This window comes from Momordica charantia (genome assembly GCF_013281855.1).
Source record: "Momordica charantia cultivar OHB3-1 chromosome 8 unlocalized genomic scaffold, Mcharantia_2.0 BLBB01000008.1, whole genome shotgun sequence".
Lineage (NCBI taxonomy): Eukaryota > Viridiplantae > Streptophyta > Magnoliopsida > Cucurbitales > Cucurbitaceae > Momordica > Momordica charantia.
Window position 1 is genome coordinate 7,429,736 of NW_028275166.1, and position 20,755 is coordinate 7,450,490.

The 20,755-nt window shown below is 33.7% G+C and overlaps 2 protein-coding genes and 1 long non-coding RNA gene across 6 annotated transcripts; 2 read left to right on the forward strand and 1 right to left on the reverse strand.

Annotated features, from left to right (window-relative positions):
• Positions 1–1,410: 1,410 nt before the first annotated feature.
• On the forward strand, positions 1,411–9,635 carry LOC111020990 (Protein kinase superfamily protein). 3 transcript variants are annotated; one of them, XM_022297803.2, is made up of 21 exons: positions 1,411–1,631; positions 1,860–2,077; positions 2,871–3,125; positions 3,694–3,818; positions 4,039–4,083; positions 4,200–4,281; positions 4,370–4,438; positions 4,523–4,693; positions 4,787–4,852; positions 5,018–5,086; positions 5,194–5,316; positions 5,397–5,467; positions 5,671–5,901; positions 6,957–7,066; positions 7,164–7,270; positions 7,343–7,384; positions 7,875–8,039; positions 8,117–8,165; positions 8,265–8,320; positions 9,129–9,190; positions 9,273–9,635. In XM_022297803.2, exons 2-21 carry the CDS (start codon positions 1,919–1,921, stop codon positions 9,328–9,330), a joined length of 2,115 nt encoding a protein of 704 aa, XP_022153495.1. In that variant the 5' UTR covers positions 1,411–1,631; positions 1,860–1,918; the 3' UTR covers positions 9,331–9,635. The 3 variants fall into 3 exon arrangements, with proteins under 3 accessions (XP_022153495.1, XP_022153499.1, XP_022153497.1); XM_022297807.2 differs by having other exon boundaries at positions 5,746–5,901; XM_022297805.2 differs by lacking the exon at positions 1,411–1,631 and adding an exon at positions 1,657–1,757.
• Positions 9,636–11,699: 2,064 nt separating this feature from the next.
• LOC111020968 (uncharacterized) lies at positions 11,700–16,709 on the reverse strand. Of its 2 annotated transcripts, none has more exons than XR_015792924.1 (2): positions 13,185–16,709; positions 11,700–12,167 (listed from the first exon to the last, which is right to left on the reverse strand). It is a non-coding gene; the product is annotated as an uncharacterized LOC111020968 (long non-coding RNA). The 2 variants fall into 2 exon arrangements; XR_002602769.2 differs by having other exon boundaries at positions 13,181–16,709.
• Positions 13,222–17,151, forward strand: LOC111020967 (uncharacterized). The gene is made up of 2 exons (XM_022297772.2): positions 13,222–15,784; positions 16,243–17,151. The coding sequence occupies exons 1-2, from the start codon at positions 13,222–13,224 to the stop codon at positions 16,695–16,697; spliced, it is 3,018 nt and encodes a 1,005-aa protein (XP_022153464.1). The 3' UTR covers positions 16,698–17,151.
• The last annotated feature ends 3,604 nt before the right edge of the window (positions 17,152–20,755 follow it).

Genomic DNA, 20,755 nt, shown 5'->3' on the forward strand with positions numbered 1-20,755 from the left:
AAATCAGCTCGTGCTGTCAACTAGATGTGGTAGCCATGGGGTGGTTTGGCACATGGTGATCGCCTCACTCAACTCTTGAAAAATAGGTGCTAAGTATATATTGAAGTTTAGTTATAGTAACAAAAACAAAGTCGTAATCTACCTATCATCACTTCAATACTCGCTAAACAATACCAATAACTTAGAAATATTAATTAGCAACTAAAAAAAATTAGATAAACGATTTAACAAAATAAGGCTTGAATTAACACTTGGTAACAAGTAATTTTAATGCCTTAGGCCAAAGATTCAGCACCTAATTGTGAGTTACTTAGGAGAGCGAGATTATTCATACAATATACTTCCTAAGAAAAAGGAAGGTGCACATTGTCAAGGTAGGTATTAACTATCAATTATTTTAAGTCTTTCTTAACCCTGTTTTTATGATCTCAAGATCACTCTTATTCAGTGTTATCGACTCATTCATACTGATACTATTTGTAATACCCTAAAGCTATGATTAAAAAATTTTAATAAGTACTAAGTCACCAAATAATTCATAATCAAATAAAAAAAACAAAATACCTATCTTTTAAAAATTAAAAAGTACTATTAGTATAAATAATACGGATTAAATATTTCCTCTAATATTTTTAAATAAAATACATTATATTTGAGAATAAAATATATTTTGGTTAATTATGAAGAAGCGATTAAATCACAAGTATATAAACGTTTGAAAATATACATTGAGACTCTAAATAACCTCTACTCAATATTGAATGTAGAAGACAAAACAACTTTTTTTTTAATTTCTAAATTAACTCTTCTTATATTTAATGAATGTAATCACATTTAATATAAAAATTATATAAATTAACTCTTCGATCTTTCTTCTTTCAATATTTTTTCCTTTAATCTTATTTTCAATAAGTATTTTTTCCGTTCACATATATAATATTTTAATATTCTACCATCTTAAATTGACGATGTAAATAAAATAAAATCAAATTCAGTAATGACGATCTACCAAATAAAACGTAAAACTAATCAGACTAATCACAATATATACAATCCAACATTTATTCGGTGAATTTTAATAAAAATTTATCTTCATCCAATCATCACATATATTTATTCTTAGTAATATTTTAATATACTGTAAATACTTTTTTCATTTACTGCATTAATTACTTCCAAAAAAATTAATACCTGCATTCAATTATTCTAGAAATATATATCTCTCGAGGAGGGTGCTGATTACAATACAAGTGATCAATATACAGGTTAAGTAAATGATAAAAAAAAATCAAAATTACAAAAATTATTCCAAATTAATTATAATATAAATATAAAGATTATGAAAAGGAAGATAATTAATGACCAATAAATAAATAAGAAATTTTGAGTGAGCAGAAACAAATGGCGGGAGACTTGCATGCAATTTCATACAAACCTTTGGTTCTTCAGAGTTTTAAGGGACCGATCCGATTTCTTCGCTCTGATCTTTTTTCTCTCTCTAAAAAATTTTTTCAATCAGAGTGAACAATTCATACACAAAAATCCAGCTCTCTCTTCTCTCTCCTTTTCCCCCAAGATTCACGAGAAAGCGATCGAAATAGCGACCTTCCAAAATCGAATCCCTTAAACTGGTAATCCTCATCCTCCCTCATCAATGCATTATTACCTTTTTAATTTCCTTTTCTATTTCCTTTTTCAATTCCGATATTATATGCATATATAGCCAATTTGTTGATATTTTCAATTCCGTTAGAAACGTACGCGATCAACCTTCTTGTTTCTGTTTTTCAATTGCAATCCAGCTTCTTCACCATTTGATTTGTATTTACCATTCGTTTTGTTCTCCATCGGTTTCGCAGTTTTTGCAGGTCAATTTGGTGATAAATCGAGCTCGTAGAAGTAGAAGTAGGGCATTGAGATGGAGAGGAAGACTTATCCGATAGGACAAGAGTTCTATACTCTGTATGAGGAGGTTGGGCAGGGCGTGAGTGCTGCAGTCCACCGTGCTCTGTGTAAGCCTCTCGACGAGATCGTCGCCATCAAGATCCTCGATTTTGAGCGCGAAAATTGTGATCTGGTACTTCTTACGTATTCATTAAATGACCTCTCTGTTTTCTTTTGTATTCTACTGCTCAGCGATTTCAGAGAACAATGTATGGTAAATTGCTTCGAATTGCAATTTTTGTTAACATTATTTATATATATTGTTAATAGTGTGAAAGATTAGCTGCTATGCGTCGGGGTGCTTCTAAAATATCAATTGTTTTTTTTTATGTCGGCGGGGATCCAAAATTTTCGATTGAGCAAATGGATTTTTCCTGATAAAAAAAATTTGATTCGAGCAAGGTTTTGTATCCCCTACCTGGCGGACGAACTAAAAACTATGCTATAAATTATAATCAGAGGGGTAACATGTTATTATATTTTTTAGAAAACCCGGATGGCCTTGCGACTGAATGTATTTCAAGGTGTAAATTCATTTTATTTGTTGAAATCGGGGTGATTCAATTTGAGTGATATAGGTTGATGTGGAAACTTTACCATGTAAATTTTCTTTTAGTAAATAAAATGGTAATATTGACGAGGCATGAAAATTAGAGGTCTGCAAATTAGAAAGCGGCTCAGATTGATAACTTGTTCTTTATCATTCATGACGGAAGAGAATTTCTGTTCAAGTTTTCTTTGTAAATGGATTATGGTGATTTTCTTCCATTACGTGGAGATTATGTTGCCTTTCACAATTCAAAGTGCTCGCATTGATATCTTGATGTTTCTGCATACAGATGTACTTGTGATCTATTTGCTTAATTCTTATCTATATTGTCACAGTCCTGATACAATTGCTTAACTTCTTAATTGTACCGTCACAGGCTAGCATTTATCGTGAAGTACAGACAATGATCTTGGTTGACCACCCCAATGTTCTTAAATCACACTGCTCCTTTGTAAATGGCCACAATTTGTGGATTGTTATGCCCTACATGGCTGGGGGTTCATGTCTTCACATATTGAAGGCTGCATATCCTGATGGTTTTGAGGAAGTGGCCATAGCAACTATATTACGAGAAGTATTGAAGGGCGTTGTATATCTTCATAGTCATGGACATATACATCGGGATGTAAAAGTGAGAATCGAAGATCTTATATACCAATTTTGATGTATTATGGTGTCTCTCAAAGTACATTGGTAATTCCCCCCGTAAGGCAGTGGTTATTAGTTATATAATTAGAATTTATCTCCATCTTTCTTCAGGTTCTTGCTAGTGTGTCCATAATAACTATTTTATGCCGTCCAATTCTGCTGACATGTCTAGTAACTGCATAATATCATGAAGTAAATGGAATAATACTGTACATGAGGCAGAATTAGAAGAAAGGAGAATAAATGTTATGGATGAATGCTAAAGTTGTCTTCAAAAGAATTTGTTTCTTTCTTCATCCAACTTGATGTGAGCAGAAGAGAAAGTCGCTAATATCAAGAACTTACAATTAAAGTTGCCTGTTATTTGCCAATGATATGGAGCTGAGTCCGAATGGTTTATTATTTAATCCCCCATCTGAACCATAACTCACTCGTGTTCCATGAAGTTAATGAAATAAGTAGCTAGGAACTCCACTAAATAACACTCTGATAAGGAATAATATTTAGCTTCTATTTTTATTTATTTATGATTTATGATTCATTCATTATAGGCAGGGAATATTCTTATTGATTCACGAGGCGCAATCAAGCTAGGGGATTTTGGTGTTTCTGCTTGCCTTTTTGATTCAGGCGATAGGCAACGTGCGAGGAATACATTCGTGGGGACACCTTGCTGGTATATATACACTGTTATATGCATCTATATCCATCGAGTTTCTAGTTCTATCGTGTTTGAATCGTTGAGAGCCTTTATGATCTCTTTACTGGAATGATTAAAATTTCAAAGTTTTCAGTTTCTAATGAACAAATGGTTGTATAACAGAATGGATTGTGATCTCTCATCAAGGCAGTTTTATCACTTTGTTTCCTAATAAAAAGCTGTCTCTATATTTCAGGATGGCACCTGAGGTTATGGAGCAACTAAATGGTTATGACTTCAAGTTAGTCTTTTTTCTTCATGAATTACTGTCATAATCCTCCCATAGTTTTTATTCCTTTCTTTCCCTCTTAGACAACAAAGTTGCTTACTAACATTGGTTCACAATATTTTTGATAGGGCTGACATCTGGTCTTTTGCCATAACTGGTTTAGAGCTTGCCCATGGCCATGCTCCTTTCTCAAAATATCCTCCAATGAAGGTGCACTATTATTGAATATCATGTGCTATTACTTGATCTTTCAAAATGTCAGAATTTAACATATTGAGTGAGAAAATGGCTACTATAGGTTCTGATGATGACCTTGCAAAATGCACCTCCAGGCCTTGATTATGAGAGGGATAAAAAATTTTCGAAGGTACAGTTTTTTAAATTTGGATTTAGAATGTGTTTCAAGTTGGTGTAGATATGTATAATGTTGATTCCTTGTTCCTCTTCTCAGTCTTTTAAGCAGATGATTGCTAGTTGCTTGGTAAAAGATCCTTCAAAACGACCTTCTGCAAGTAAGCTGCTAAAGCATTCATTTTTTAAGCAAGCCCGATCAAGTGATTACATTGCACGTACCCTTTTGGAAGGGTTGCCTGTTCTTGGTGATCGTATAAAGGCACTTAAGGTTGGAATTTTATTTTGATAATACGAACAAGGACAATTCCATTTTATTGTATTTGTTTAAAGTTGCTTATTAAGGGCAATTTTTTAATCACAGAGAAAGGAAGAAGATATGCTTGCACAAAAGAAGATGCCAGATGGAAAGAAGGAAGAATTGTCACAGGTATGTATACTTTTTTTTTTTTTTGATGAAAATAAGAATGTTGATATATTGACTAATTGTGCCATAATGTTGTGGGAGCTGTAAATTGTCGACAGAGTTGTGTCCTTGACACAGTTAGAATTTTCTTTCCCTAGTCTTTACACATCTTTTTGGTAACTTACACAGAGTGAATATAAACGAGGGATTAGTGGATGGAACTTCAACCTTGATGATTTAAAGGCTCAGGCAGCTCTGGTACTATTAAATCGTTCAACATTTATTCTTCTTCTTCTTCTTCTTTTTTTGGCAACATAAATGATCTTGAGATGTTATGATATATGTACTATTTTGTTCACAATTAGGTTCAGGAATTTGAAGAGTCCATAAGTGAAATCTGTGAAGTAGGGAGCTCCAATTGCTTGTCTGCACTTGATGTGCAAGAAAAGAAATTACAATGTCAAAATTCTACAGAAATTTCAGATATCGTATGTTAATATGCTCTTGTCCTTTTGCCAGCATGTTAATATTTTAATTTCGGTTCATAACAATCTCAATGTGTTTTCAGGAAGAGAATGGCATGATGCGGAGTCAATCAGTTCCTTCACCCTCCATTGACTTCAAAGCTAATGACACAACGTAAATCATTTGTTGCTGTGATTCAGACTATCATTTCTTTATATATTAATGGTTTCTTAGCCTATCAATAATAAATTATCGCAAACTTTCTTGGAATATATTTGAAAATCCTTGTTTTTGGTCAAGTTCTAAGGCTTTTCCTGGTCCTAAGTATATTAGCCAGATAAAAAATGTTAACAGCAGCATTTTTCTTTCTTAACCAGAGATGGTAGTAAAAAAACTATCAATGATTCAACAATTTTTGGTTCTTGCAATCAACATCATTCTTCGCCCCGCAGTGATAATCAACACGAGAATGGTTCCAGTGAAGAACTTCATTTGGAGAACAGCAAAAGAACTTTGGGGAATACTCCTAATACTAGCCATAGAAGAAGTATTTCTTCTAATATCACTATTCAACAAGAAGCCAATTCACCACTAACTAAACGGGAGAGGTTTGTTTTTGTAGATTCAGTGCAAATTTTAAGTTAGAGTCTGACGAATTGAAATTTTAATTTAGTTGGCATTATAGATATTAATTTATTCATGTGAATTACTTGGAGAAATATATTTCTTGAGCTATCACAGTTCACTGAAATTTCATAAATACCCAAAATATTTCATGCTTCCATACTTGTGGTCTATGGTGTTGTCTCTATTCTTGAATCATTTTCTAGAAATATTGTATGATTGTTGCCAACAACATTAAATTGCTGATTTTTGTTCTTCGCATATGACTTTGTGTTTGTGTGAATATATATGATTGTACTTTATTGAAGTTTTAAGCTAAGTTAGGTGGTCCATGAATTTCCTTATTGTGCACGGATAATGAAAAGAACAATAAAACCACTATTGCAAATTGATTTCAAGAATCTACAGAAATCTAGAACAACCAGATGGGAAATGTAACCAAAGATTATTCTTTGCAGAAAAAATCTTGAGATTATTTCAGTTCATAAATTAAAATTTCCTCTCAGCTGGTTATAGTTTTTCAGAAAGGTTTTTACCTTCCGAACTAACCACATTGGAAAACAAGACATAAATTGGGTAGACAGACATGCATAAGGTGATTGTCAGCACTGTGCTCTAAGCATATAGAAAAAGGGTTCTATGGAATACATAAATTCTTGATCTTCCTAGCATGTATTAGCAAAAGCTAAATAATCTCCCCCTCCATCTTTTAAAAGGTGGAGTTCAGATTTTTAAGATTGGTAAGAGCTAGTCCCTTTCCTTCAGCCTACTATGGCCATTATAAAATAGTTACTTATAAACTCTAAGCCAAAATTGTTTTACATGTATCTTTGTTCTTTTGCGATTAGCTCATTTTGTAAACGGATACTGCTATCAGCTTGTTTGTTATTATTATTTTGAAACATTTAGCCAGCACAAGGATTATCATGTCTGTGTTTTCAAATGAAAATCCCCTTCTGCATGAGTTTATTGTGATGCCCGGTTATCACATCAAACATTTATGAATGGGAGTTCATGATGGATCACTTTGAATTTTCAGTTATGAGATAGAAAAGAATGTTGCAAATGGCGGTGTTGCAATAGGAATAGTTCCTCAGGCAGCGGTAGATGACGTGCTTCATGAATCGCATTCTAAAGATTCCAAGTCATGTATGTCTTTAACTATATGACAGAAAAGTTATTTTCCTTGATTTCTATTGTGGGTAATCATGTTTCAGTCTTATGTTTGATTGACGTTCTTTAATAGTAAGTCCTGCAACAAATGATGAGGAACAGGATGAGAAAGCAAAGGCACCAGTTATTCAGCAGAAAGGGCGTTTCAAAGTTACTTCGGAGAATGTTGATGTGGATAGGGTAGGTTCAGTAATCTGGAGGATACTCCTTTTCTTAGAGGCTGGATTACTCAATTTGTCTGTTTCTTTTCAGGCAGCTGGAGCCCCTATTCTGCAAAAAAGTCACAGTATGCAGGTTGGTAATTTGAGGTTGGCATGATTGTTTGTGTTCATTTGATCTTTTTTCCCCCTATCCTTCTCATATTGTAATATTTTAAGATGCTTCAAGAGGTGTAAAACATGTTGTCTGCATTTGAATGTGTTCTACTAGTACAACTTTGTTGTAAGTTTATTATGGATCTAAGAAAGATGGTACCCTCAGATTTCTATTTTATCCCTATCACACCATGTTCCCTGTTGTTTCCTCCCTCAAAACCTGAATTTACTCGCGGTTGAAGTAAAAATAAAGGCATGAAAAGAAAAAAGTTATGGGAAAGTTTTTAAGAAAATTACTGGAGAATCCAAAAATGGACCAGTATAGATTGATTTAGAGATCATTCAGTTCATAAGGCTATAGCATGTTTATGCGTTGTGACAAAGGACCAAAGTTATTATTGATATGCTGTATATGTATTTGCACTTTAATAAGTTTATTGCTCCTAAGTCCCAGGATGCCGGTTATGCAGGTGCTTACCTCGAATTCCGCTACTACTACTTCTCTACCTTCTAATCTACCAACACCTGCACTGTCACCACCTCTACCTTCATCGTTGGATGCTATACCAATTTATCCTAGATCTTCTATGTTTCCAGTGTTGCAATCTGTTTTGCAGGCAAATATTCTTCAAAGGGTACGATTAATGAATTAATATAGCATATTGTCACTTGTCAATTGCTGAATTTAGTCTACCGTTCCTTGTTGGATCAGGATGATATTTTGACTCTAATGAGGCAAGTCTCAATCGGAGAATTTCCAGGTTTGAATTTCTCATATATTCTCTTTAGAAGTGAGGGTAGGTTCCATATTTATTTCAGTTAACACTTAAATTTAACCTTTTCTTGTTTCCAATGCTCAGCTGATAGCACAGTTGATGTCTCAACGGCACACATAGTTGCAGTGGAGAAATCGTTGGTATGTAAAAAAAAGGAGGATAAATGAGCGCCTGAGTCAAATGAAACATTTTTTGATTAGTGCTTCTTATCCTTTGACAATTTACGTTTTGGAGTTGGGATCTTCAGACCATAGTGATGCATGCATTAATGTTGGTTTCACATACAAGAATCTTCTGCTCTGATCGGTTTGATAACGATTTTGTTTTTTGTTTATAGAAATTATGCATGCTTTCTCACAATTTCTTTAATATGTTTTTCGTAAAAATACATTTGAATTCTTAATCAATTTTAAAAACCAAAACCCAAGATTTTACTCAATTTATTAACCATTTTGTTTTGATCTACGAACATCTCTCTTTGTTTTGTTATCTACTTTTTTAAATAGGTTTTCAAAATCTAAGTCAAAATTTTGAAAGAAGAAAAATTAAATTTTAAAAAGTTATTCTTGTTTTTAAATTTTAACTCAAAATTCAAATGAATTTTCAAAAAATGTGATAAGCATGCCAAAGAAATTGTGAGGAAGCATGTATGATTTCTAAAAGTAGAAAACGAAATAGTTACGAAAGAAATCTACATTTTTTAGTTTTCACATTTTAATTTAGATTTTGAAAACTTTTTAAGGGGGATATAACAAATTAAAAAAACAAATAGGTGAAAGTAGTGTTTATAAGCTTAATTTTGAAAAGTTAAAAATCAAAACCAATGACTATCAAATGAGTCTTGAATAAATGAATTAAGAAAATGGAATTTATAATGATCAAATAAGAGATCCTATGAGATAAACATGCTGTTTTTCTGTTGGATGATTGGAGAATCATTATTTGCAGCTTGAAGCAGCTCACGAAAGGGAGAAGGATTTACTCAACGAAATAACTGACTTACAGTGGAGGTATGTTTGTTTACATGCATCTTCAATTATTTAGTAGCTAAAAAACGTTTTCCTAAATTAGCTTTTGGGTTTGTATGTGTAGGATATTACGTGCGAAAGATGAAATCCAGAGATTAAAATCAAACAATGCTGCAGGTTAATGGTTGATCTATTTATTTGAGTTGATAATATCTCTGGGGATTTGGACCTACATAAAGCCTTGAAATAACCTCCTAGATGTACAATATTATAGAGAGAAAAGAAAGGTAAAATGTCATCATATTGGGTGTACTTTTGATTGATATCTACTCAACATTCTGAATAAACAACCTTATGTAGATATCTTCATTCATTTCTGCAAGAAGATAGTGCAGATTTAGTGAAATTATTGTTGGTGTACATTATTTTAGTGTAATTTATGAATCCTAATTTAAGTTTTGAAAACAGTTCATGGAATGTTTTAATATCTCTCTTCGAGCTCCCCCCCAAGATGTATGTATGTATCCATTTCTTAGAAGCATGTTTCACTTCATTTTCAGCCCAGTTTTGAAGTTTTAACTTCTTAAACTAGAAATTGTTTCTGAGTTTTGATGTGAGGTTTTTCAAGTTTCATGGAATTCATAATTGGATTTAGTGAAGTTAGACTAGAGATGAACCAGTTGGAATTTATGGAATTTTATTCCATAACATAATAAAATGATATATTTAAAATTTTGTTAGCATTTGTGAAGATATTATTTTGTCATTTTGTGTGGGTTTTTAAACATATAAAAGGTGAGATTTTACATCTTGTTTTCTATTAATTTTTTATTTTTTTAGTTTTGTAAATTTGAAAGTAGGCTACGGTTATAATATATGTAATTTTGCTTATTAATTTTGCATTTTTCAGCTCCATCACTATTTATTTGTTAATCTAAACATGGTTATACTGGTTAGAATTTAAAAATAAATAAACGAATAACACTATTTATTTACTTTCTAAAACAATATTATATTTACCATTATATATTGATCAAACTAGCAAATACACCTAAACAAGAGCGAATAAAACAATAACAATAATTGTCAAAGCGAATATAATTAACTAAGAAGTTGTGAGTTCGAATCTTCCTCCCAACATGTTGAATTAAATTAATTCACCGCTAAAAACAGATAACATATTTTTTAAGTGAATAATTAAGTAATTATGACGTTTTAAAATAGCAGTGAATAGAAATTTTTATAAGTGAAAAAATTCAATCCTAATAGTAAAAATTAAATCCTCAAATTTACACCAATAAATTTCTGAAACCCTTGAATTTTAGAAACTTAAATCTAATTTACCCTATTTCTCTAAACACTTCATTATTTCTCTACTTTCTCTCTCCCTCCGTGATTAAACTGTATTGAAGATTTTATGAGAGATTGTACGGGCAGTTGAGAGAAATAGCAGTCGTTCGAGAAGCTTGAAACCCAAATCGTAGGGAGAAATTGTGATTTCACTTCTGGGTTTTGGAGAAAAGCTTGGGAAATCGGTTTCCAATCCTTTGGCTCCGAAGATTCCGATGGCTTTGAAGCCGTTGCCGCCGTGTGTTTTCTCGAGCATTTTCTGCACAACCATGAGCTCGTTTTCGACGCCGTGCACGGCGGATCTGTCGACAGTTTCCGAACCACCAAGAGATTCTAGCTTTGGATTCTGCAGCTCGTCGTTTATGGCTCCGGTGGTTCAATGGCGTATTTAGTGTGGGGTGCGGGTGGGAGTGGGAGTGGAAGAAATTTTTTAAATTACAGAAAGAAGGAAATATTTAGAGAAATATAATAGAGTACTAATTTTTAAAAATTACTATATTATTTCATATTTATACCATTAAAAATTTAGGATTGCAATTTCTCACGTTTGTAGGGTTTAATTTTTTAATTTAGAAAAAATATGAGGATTCAATTTTTATACTTAAAAATTCTAGGATGTAATTGTGACCACTACCATGATTTGTGTAATTTACCCAAAATAATATTTATATTGAAAATAGACCTGATATAAAAAAATATTATGAACAGGATGTAAAATTAAAACGTGGTTAATACGAAGTAGTTGAAGTTATTTTATGATTTCAAGAATTAAAAAAGTGCAACCAAAAAAAAAAAAAAAGAAAGAAAACAATTTCTTGGATCATTCTAAACCGACCATCGTGCTCTGACAAATCATTTCATAATCAGATTGTTCTTTCTACTCCCTAAATTTGTTTGCGTTTCCGTTAATTTTGTAGTTTCTCAAATGTAATTAAAATAATAAATATCAAGATTTCAAGGAAAAATAATAAGAAAGTGAAAAGGAATTTTAAATGAAAATAATTAGAAAGAAATCATCCATCATCATTTGGGAAGATTATTTTTGTTAATATTATATATTTTAATAATATTTTTAAGAATATTGAACTTCATGATAATAGGATAATTTTAATGGTACGGCAAATGGGAGGAAGAGACGATTTCACCTAAAATTTTAATAGAAACAAAAATAGCACTTGCAAATATGGCAAATCAAGATTAATTAATTACAAATACTGCTACAGTATCATAAATTTACAAATATAACGAAAAAGAAAAAGACTAAAATAGCCTTGAAATGTCTATGTTCTATCAGTAATAGTCTACATTATTGATAGACTTTATCGTTGGAAATGACAAATGTAAATTGACCTAATTTTGTCTCACATGGAATGGAAAGAATCGAAAGGTTAACGTAAATGAGTGATTAAAGAGAGAATTGCGTAAAAATGTCTATGCACACAAAAAAAAAATTGCTATATAAATTACAATCTGCAAATATGGCAAAACTTGTCCAACTCTAACGACGACAGCATTGTTTGAGAAGATCATTGAGGCCTTTGGAGTTGGGCCTAATGAAGAAAGTGATTTTGAAGCATGAATTCACCTGAGAAAAGCATGATGATCCACATCTGTGAAGGAAAATGAGAAGGCTCTGAAAATTTTCCCAGGAAACAAACACTCCGTCCTTCTGCAACAGTGAAGAAAAAGAAAATGAAGAAAGAAAAAAAACAAACCATTCCCAATTCCATGGCCATGGCCACGTCAGATATCTCATCAACAAGGGTTGACCTATTATTCAACTTTCAACCCAACAATTTAACCAAAAACTAAATCTCAAATCTCCCTCTCTCTCTTTTCTTTCCTTCTCTGTCTAGTGTCTATCTGAATTTAAGGGGGTTTTCAATTAAAAAAAAAAACATTCTCAAACATATTCTGATTTTATATTCTTTAAAAACAATATAGCAAAAACCAAAAACCTTATGAAAATGCAGGCTGGACTACCAACTACCAAGTACTCATTTTAATAACTTTCTTTTCATTTCCAAAAGTGAATTGTTTTGGAGACAAATTTTCCCTATTTCAAAAATTTTTAACAAAAAATAATCTCTCCCAAAGTGTGTGTGTATATATAAATTTAGTAAAGATCCTCAAAATGTTTCTAGAAAAAAGAGAAAACAAGAAAAAAGAAATCGTTACATGTTGCAGCCATCAGCCAGAACACCAGAAGAATGTCCCTCCACCAGCACACCCACTCACCACCCACAAGAGAGAGAGAGAGAGTTTTTAAATAAAAACCCACAAATTTACTTCTCTTTTCTCTTCCATTCCTTCATATAAACAATCCCAGCAAACAGTTATCTTTCAGGATATAGATTTATTATATTGAGTGAAAACCTAATCATCATAGTGATTGCAGCCCCATAAAGCAAAAGATGAGCAAATAATACCATTCTTAGTCTCTCAATTCATCATTCCTACCACCGACTTTTTCCCTATAAAATATCAAATCGCACCAGTAATTTACACATTACTCCCTCCCTTTCTCTTTCAGCTACTTCTGCACTAGCCCACTTTCTAACCAATTCTAGCTCAAACCCATCCCACTAAACTTTCATATATGTTTTTTTTTCCATTCCCTTTATGAAACAGGCAGAAGAATGTAAAGCAAAGGATGATGACTAGAGAAGAAGGTAAACTTACAGACCAATTTCCATTGTAATAGTATTCTTCTTCAGCTTGATATGGTTTTCTTAAGAGCTGTGTTCCTCCTACTGTTTCAGTATCTGGTTTTTATTTCTGGGAGTTCAGTTATAGGTCACCACTACCCCCCTCATAAGTCTTTGATCACTGATAAAGCAGCCCTCCTGGCCTTCAGGACGTGGATCATACATGACCCCACTTCCACTCTAGCTAACTGGATTGAGGCAGTTGATGTATGCAACTTCACTGGTGTTGCTTGTGACCGACACCGTCACCGGGTGACGAAGCTCAGTTTGATTGATGTTGGACTTGTGGGAAAAATTTCACCCTTCCTCTCCAATCTCACTGGTCTTCGAGTTCTGGATATTATTGACAACAATTTTTTTGGGGGAATTCCTTCTGAACTTTTCTCTCTTCGAAATCTTCACCGCCTTCGCCTTGACAGCAACAATTTGGATGGTGCAATACCAAATTCCCTCGCTAGTTTGTCCAAACTTACTGTAGTAAGTCTTATGCAGAACAAGTTAAATGGCACAGTTCCACCTTCTCTCTTTTCTAATTGCACTTTGTTGCATAATGTAGACCTTTCCAACAACTTCCTGACAGGAGGGATTCCAAAAGAAGTTGGAAATTGTCCAAAGCTGTGGAATCTCAATCTGTACAACAACCAGTTCAGTGGAGAACTCCCTCTTTCTTTAACAAACACTTCTCTGTATAACTTGGATGTCGAATATAATCATCTTTCTGGGGAACTGCCTTCGGTGCTTGTAGAAAACCTGCCTTCACTTATCTACCTTCATTTGTCAAATAATGATATGGTAAGCCATGATGGAAATAACAATCTTGAACCGTTCATTACTTCTCTTGGAAACTGCAGTAGTTTAGAGGAGCTTGAATTGGCAGGTATGGGGCTCGGAGGGAGGGTGCCTGATTCCATTGGCCGTTTGGGTGTCAATTTTTCAGTTCTGCTTCTGCAAGAAAACCAAATATTTGGATCAATTCCTCCAAGTTTAGCCAAGCTTACCAAATTTGCAGTGCTGAACTTGACATCGAATCTTCTTAACGGAACAATTCCTGCAGAGATAAGCAAGTTGTCGAAATTGGAGCAGCTTTTTTTATCACACAACCTCATAACTTCAGACATTCCAGAAGCATTAGGCGAGTTACGACATCTTGGTTTGTTGGACCTATCATACAACCAACTTTCAGGTGAAATCCCAGAAAGTATTGGGAATTTGACTCAATTGAACTATTTGTTTCTCAACAACAACCTCTTGTCAGGAACCATACCTTCAACTTTAGGAAAGTGTACAGGTATCCAAAAGCTGGACTTATCTTTCAACATGTTGTCAGGAATCATTCCTCGAGATATATTAGGCTTGCAAGAGATAAGAATTTTCATTAACCTTTCTCATAACAATCTTCAAGGAACCTTACCAATTGAGCTTAGCAAGCTGAAAAATGTTCAAGAGATGGATCTTTCATCCAATAATCTCACTGGAAGTATCTTCCCTCAGATATCAAGTTGTATTGCACTGAGGTTGATAAATTTTTCAAATAACTCCCTCCAAGGTCATCTTCCGGATTCTCTAGGTGAACTCGAGAACCTTGAATCCTTTGACATTTCAAAAAACCAAATATCTGGTGTGATTCCAGCCAGTCTTGGTAAGCTCCAATCCCTCACCTACCTGAATCTTTCATTCAATAACTTCGAAGGAATGATTCCAAGAGGGGGGATTTTCAAGTCATCCACAAGTTTGTCGTTTTTGAACAATCCACTCCTTTGTGGGGCAGTTCCTGGAATACCAACCTGTCCTGGCAAGAGAAATCGGTTTCAATCACCTGTATTCTTGACTATATTCATCCTAATCATATGCATATCATCGTTCTTATCAACAATATGCTGCGCCATTGCTTGCCGACGTCTAAAAGTAATTATTTCAGCACGAAATATTGAGTCATCAAGGAGATCAAAGATGCCAGATTTTATGCACAATTTTCCAAGAATAACAAGCAGGCAACTATCAGAAGCTACTGGAGGTTTTGATGAACAGAGACTAATTGGGTCAGGTAGCTATGGACAAGTCTATAGAGGCGTTCTTCCAGATGGAACAACAGTAGCCGTCAAAGTTCTGCATATGCAATCTGGAAATTCCACAAAGAGTTTTAACAGAGAATGTGAGGTTTTGAAGCGAATTCGCCATAGAAACCTTATAAGAATTATAACAGCTTGTAGTCTTCCAGACTTTAAAGCTCTAGTTCTACCATACATGGCAAATGGAAGCTTGGATAGCCATCTATACCCACATTCGCCAACCAGCTTGGCTTCTGGTTCTTCAGATTTAAGCCTTGTCCAGAGGGTGAATATATGCAGTGATATAGCTGAAGGAATGGCATACCTGCATCATCACTCTCCAGTCAGAGTCGTTCATTGTGATCTAAAGCCAAGCAACGTTCTTCTAAAAGATGACATGACAGCTCTTGTTTCTGATTTTGGGATCGCGAGGTTAATGACTCCTGGAGTTGGAAGTAGTGCAGCTGTTGAAAACATGGGAAAGTCTACTGCAAACATGTTAAGTGGATCAATCGGATATATTGCACCAGGTACATTTCTCTGCTTTTAAAAACCCAACAATTTCGCTTTCGATTCATCTACATTCTAAGCAAATGTAAAATTACGAGTGTTAGAATGAGAAACAGTGTCGAGAATAGCTTCTCCATCTCCATCTCTATCAGCTAAAAATTCTTTATCTCTACTAAGATTCCCATTCTAAAAAAGGGAGGGAGCGTGAGGGACATCACCCAATTCAATTGCATCAATTTTTAACCATCTCCAGAGTTTTAACTCAGGATCCTCTCTCATGATAACATTGATAAGTTATCACTAGGCCCACAAGTTTGAGTTGATAAGCTATGACAAGTTTAATCATTGAATATATTCCCTACAACTTAAAATGAGAGAGAGAGGGCAGAACAAGAAACCTCTGTCTTTCCATTTTTACCTAGGACTTTTATCAAACATGTCAAGTGCATGATTCGTGTTACGTCTATTCATGGTGCAGAATACGGGTTTGGTTCAACAGCATCGATGAAAGGAGATGTTTACAGTTTCGGCGTTCTAGCTCTAGAAATGGTGACAAGAAAAAGGCCAACAGACGACATGTTTGATGATGGGCTAAGTCTACATAAGTGGGTGAAGAGCCATTACTACGGCAGAGTAGAAAAAGTAGTGGATTCTTCTCTACAGAGAGCTTCGAGAGATCAATCACCTGAAATGAAGAAAATGTGGGAAGTGGCAATCCGAGAGCTAATCGAATTAGGTTTGCTATGCACTCAAGAATCTCCATCCACAAGACCCACCATGCTCGATGCTGCGGATGACTTGGATCGATTAAAGAGGTACCTTAATGGTGGCGACACCACAACAACATTTGCTTCATCACTTGGAATTTCTTCCTCCACTCTTGGCGATGACTCCCATTACTCCCCACAGATCATCGATGACAGGAACGTCTGAAAATGCCCATTTTCCATAATAGCTTTGACTTCTGCAAAGTGTCAAAATTCCCAATTGCTCCACTCGATATTGGGGTTGGACAATTAATCGCGATTGTGGAGTTCGAAGGTTTCTGCGGCGCCCAATTGAGTGGAGACTTGTGTGTGTGGCGTGCGTTGGCCACTCGATCGATAGTTCATCCATCCGTTGACGTGATTGAGAAGGAGAATTTTGGGAGAAATTGTGGGGATTTCACGACGCCATGTTAGAGAAAAAGACGTATAATTGAAGCCGTGACTAAGTGAAAGGAAAAAAAAAAAAGATTAGAACATTTTGATGATCCGCATTCGTTGAATCTTTATCTTCTCGGTATTTTCCTTTCGTTGTCTTCTTCTTCTTGCATAAACCAACCAGGGGAAGAAATAATTATTTATGGGAATGGGAAATGGCATTATGAATATAAGAAGCAAGATAATGATGGCTGATCCTTTTTTCCTCTGGAAAAACAGCTTTTTTTTTTTTTTTTTGGATAATGCAGCAAAGTTTATACTTCATACAAGGTTTGAAATATTCTCAACGGAAATGTCCTAATTTCGATTTTACAGAAATCTCGATGTAAATGTACTCTTATATAATTAGAGGTGTTCAGAAGATCGGACAAGTTGACGAATCCGACAAATGGATTAGATGAAACTTTGGATTGGGTTGGGTTGTGATTTTTTCAATCCGATAGAGTTGGATTGAATTTCGGATTCAACCTTTAAAAAATCGGGATCAACCCAATCCAACCCAAATTTATGCATATTGTATTTTTCTTAATTATATATATAATAATATATTTATCTTCAATGTTAGCATCCATTTAGTGTTAATCGCCTTTCATTTAAAGTTTTCATATTATATTCTTCCATTTTTTTATCTTAATCTCAACCGTCAGTTAAGTTTTAATCCTAACTCCCCGTCATCGTCGTGATAATTAAAAAAAACACACACCGACAATCCAATCCGATTCAAATCAAATTCGACAGTTCCTATATATGGCCAACTCGAAAATTCAGGTTGGTCCAAAAATCACTCCTAACCCGACCCGACCCAACCTGTGAACATCCCTACTATCAATATTCCGAGAAAGATTACGAAAATGTAAAAATAGGTTGAAATTGTTCGAATTAATAAATGAAACTTTAATTGAAGTTTAATTAAGATATAATTAATCGATTTTGGCAATAAAAATATAACAATCTTAATGGCATTTAAAGCTAGAGTTCATTTCACACCAATAGTAAAATGCATTAAGTTCAAAAATAAAAGTCAAAGGCATTAAGCACCAAACTTTGCATAACGTGAGGTTGCTCACAACAAAACACAAAAGGTTAAAATACATTAAAAAGGACAAATGTAAAAGAGAAATGGGAATTCGAAACTCCATAATTTTTAAGAGAGCTTACTAAGATCAATCAAGTCATATTAATAATATGTATACCATAAATATTAATATGTGTGTAGTATAGATGGTTACTACTTTCTATATATCTGGTAATGTTTTTGTTTTAATTTTTTTATTTAAAATAATTTAATTTTATACTTTGGAAATTACATGAAGTTTTTTTTTCTAGTACAACAAATATAGAGATGAGAGATCCAACCTCCAACCTTAAAAAAGATAATAAGGTGTCTTAACCCAGCTATGCTCATTCTAGCCAGACAGATAATTTATTCAAATAAAGAAAAAGTAGGATATAATAAAAGAGTTGGTAATTCAAAATTGATACACACCTCGAATGTGATAAGTCGACCATTCCCTTAGAATACATATGAAAGACTACAGAGATTTTGGCCATCATCCTTAACAGATGAATTGACCGAGAGGAAAAGTAAGATGCCTAGCTAATTCGAGCACCAAAGACTTTCGAACTACCTATGCAATCAAGAAATGATTTAGAATACCTATTCAACATTGGCGACTATCCAAATAGGCTTATTTATTACTCTAAAGCATCTTTAAAAAACGAACACGATCGTTATTTTTCTAAAACTGCAAAGACCCAATACTTACGAACTAAGAAGCCCAAGAATCATAACGTTGCAAAGTTAAAATTCGATCTACATATATACACATAACTAACTAAAAATATGTTTGTTTTTTTGAAACTTTTAATCTGTTTAAGAAGATCTTGTTAGATCTTGAAGGAAGAGGAATAACCAAAGAGAAAAAAAGGTGAAAGAGAGTGAAGTTTGAATTATATAGCACAACACATTCTTGAAAATGATAGTGTAAAGTGTGAAAAATTAGGCATCAGATTCTTGGCAGCCCACAGCATTTATGGATCTTTCAACAAGTGGTTTGGTTGGTTTTTTGATTTTTACCTTTATTCTTTATTCCACCTTTCACTTCTTCAGCTTCCTCTAAATTAATATTTGAATGAAAAAAAAAGTTAATAAAATTGGTCTGACAATGATCTAAGAGTTCTTTTTAATATATATAGGAAACAAAACAAAATTAGAAGTATTCTAATCACTCTAATATATTATATTCCATTGATTTAAAGTCTAATTCAAACTTTCTATTTGCATGGTCTACATTTCTAGAGTGTAAAGAATTAGATTATGATGTGAACTCGCCTATTTTTAAACAGAAAAACTATAAACCTTGTCTAGGAATTTGTACATGTTCGGTAGGTTTATAATTAGACGTTTTGAAAGTTTAATTTTAAATACAGTAATTTTAATTAGTTTTTTGGTTTTTTTTTCAAGTATAATATGTGAGGTAGAGATTCAAACTCACAATTTTTTTTATTAAAAATATATAGATACCTTAATTAGTTAAACTTATTCAGATTGGCTAGTTAATTTTTGAATTGTTTTAAATTTACCATTTGATTTGATGAAAGCATGTGTTGGAAATGCAAACATATAGCCTTACATCATCTAGTAAAGAAGGTCTTAAATACACCAAAGTAAATTAAGCTGCTTAGAAAGTCTTTTGAATAGAATCTAAAAATAAACCATATGAGCTTAAATAATATTAAGTAACAAAAATCATACCATGGAGACCGAACAAGATTTAATGTATTAACTAGTGATGTCATGGATGAGAAAATCTCAATTCCCTACCAGGGATTCAAAAGGGAAAATATCGAGGAGAAGATATCCTAGATTCAGATAACCAGATTTGTTAGTTGTATGAGGAATTTCACAATCTCTGGAAGGAACAGGATTCAACTTCTAGAAGTAAGTCAAACCTAAAAGGATGCTACAAATCCCTACTATTTGATATGCTACAAATCTCTACTCTTTCCTATGCTAAAATATCCTACTCTCCATACTCGACTTCTCCGATCGCCACACCGATCTTAGCGGTATTCTGTTTTGCAGGTCTCGTCGATCCCAAAGATTTGTGTGAATTTGGCGGCATCTCGAGAGGCCAAATTTATGCATCAACAATTTGCATCGTGGGAACGCTAAGATCTAAAAACCAACAATATGAACTTTGGAGAGATCAACAACGTTCCGACAATGATTGTCATCCGAGGAGGATGGTAAACCGAGAGTTATTCTTGCCTAGGATGGTTGAAGGTGATGAATTGTTAAATAAAAATTAAGCATGTTGTTTATTCTACTATGATGTTCAAATTTGAGGTAAATTAATAATTTCCTATGTTTTATACTTGAGAAAATTATTTGTTTGATGACCAAACAAAGTGGGGGCATGGGTAAGCTATTCAACCGCTAGTCAAGGAACTCGAACTAGGACAAGACAGACATGCCAAACCAGTCAACGAAACCCAGGGTATAAAACCATTTGCCAAAAACGAAAATAGGTTAGAAACTCAATGGTATTGATTAAACTCATGGTAAAAAACCATTGACAAAATCCAAATAGGTTAGAAACCCAAGAGTAAACTCTAGGGTATAAATTAAATCCCACCAACCACACAACAAAATATTCTCAAAGCAGAAGTCTAATGAAAAAATCTCAGTTCCCAAGGGATTCAAAAGGGAAGATATCTTGATGGTCTTCAAATTGAGGAGAATATATCTTATATTGATCTCCGGCATTCGAATTCCACAATTCCTGG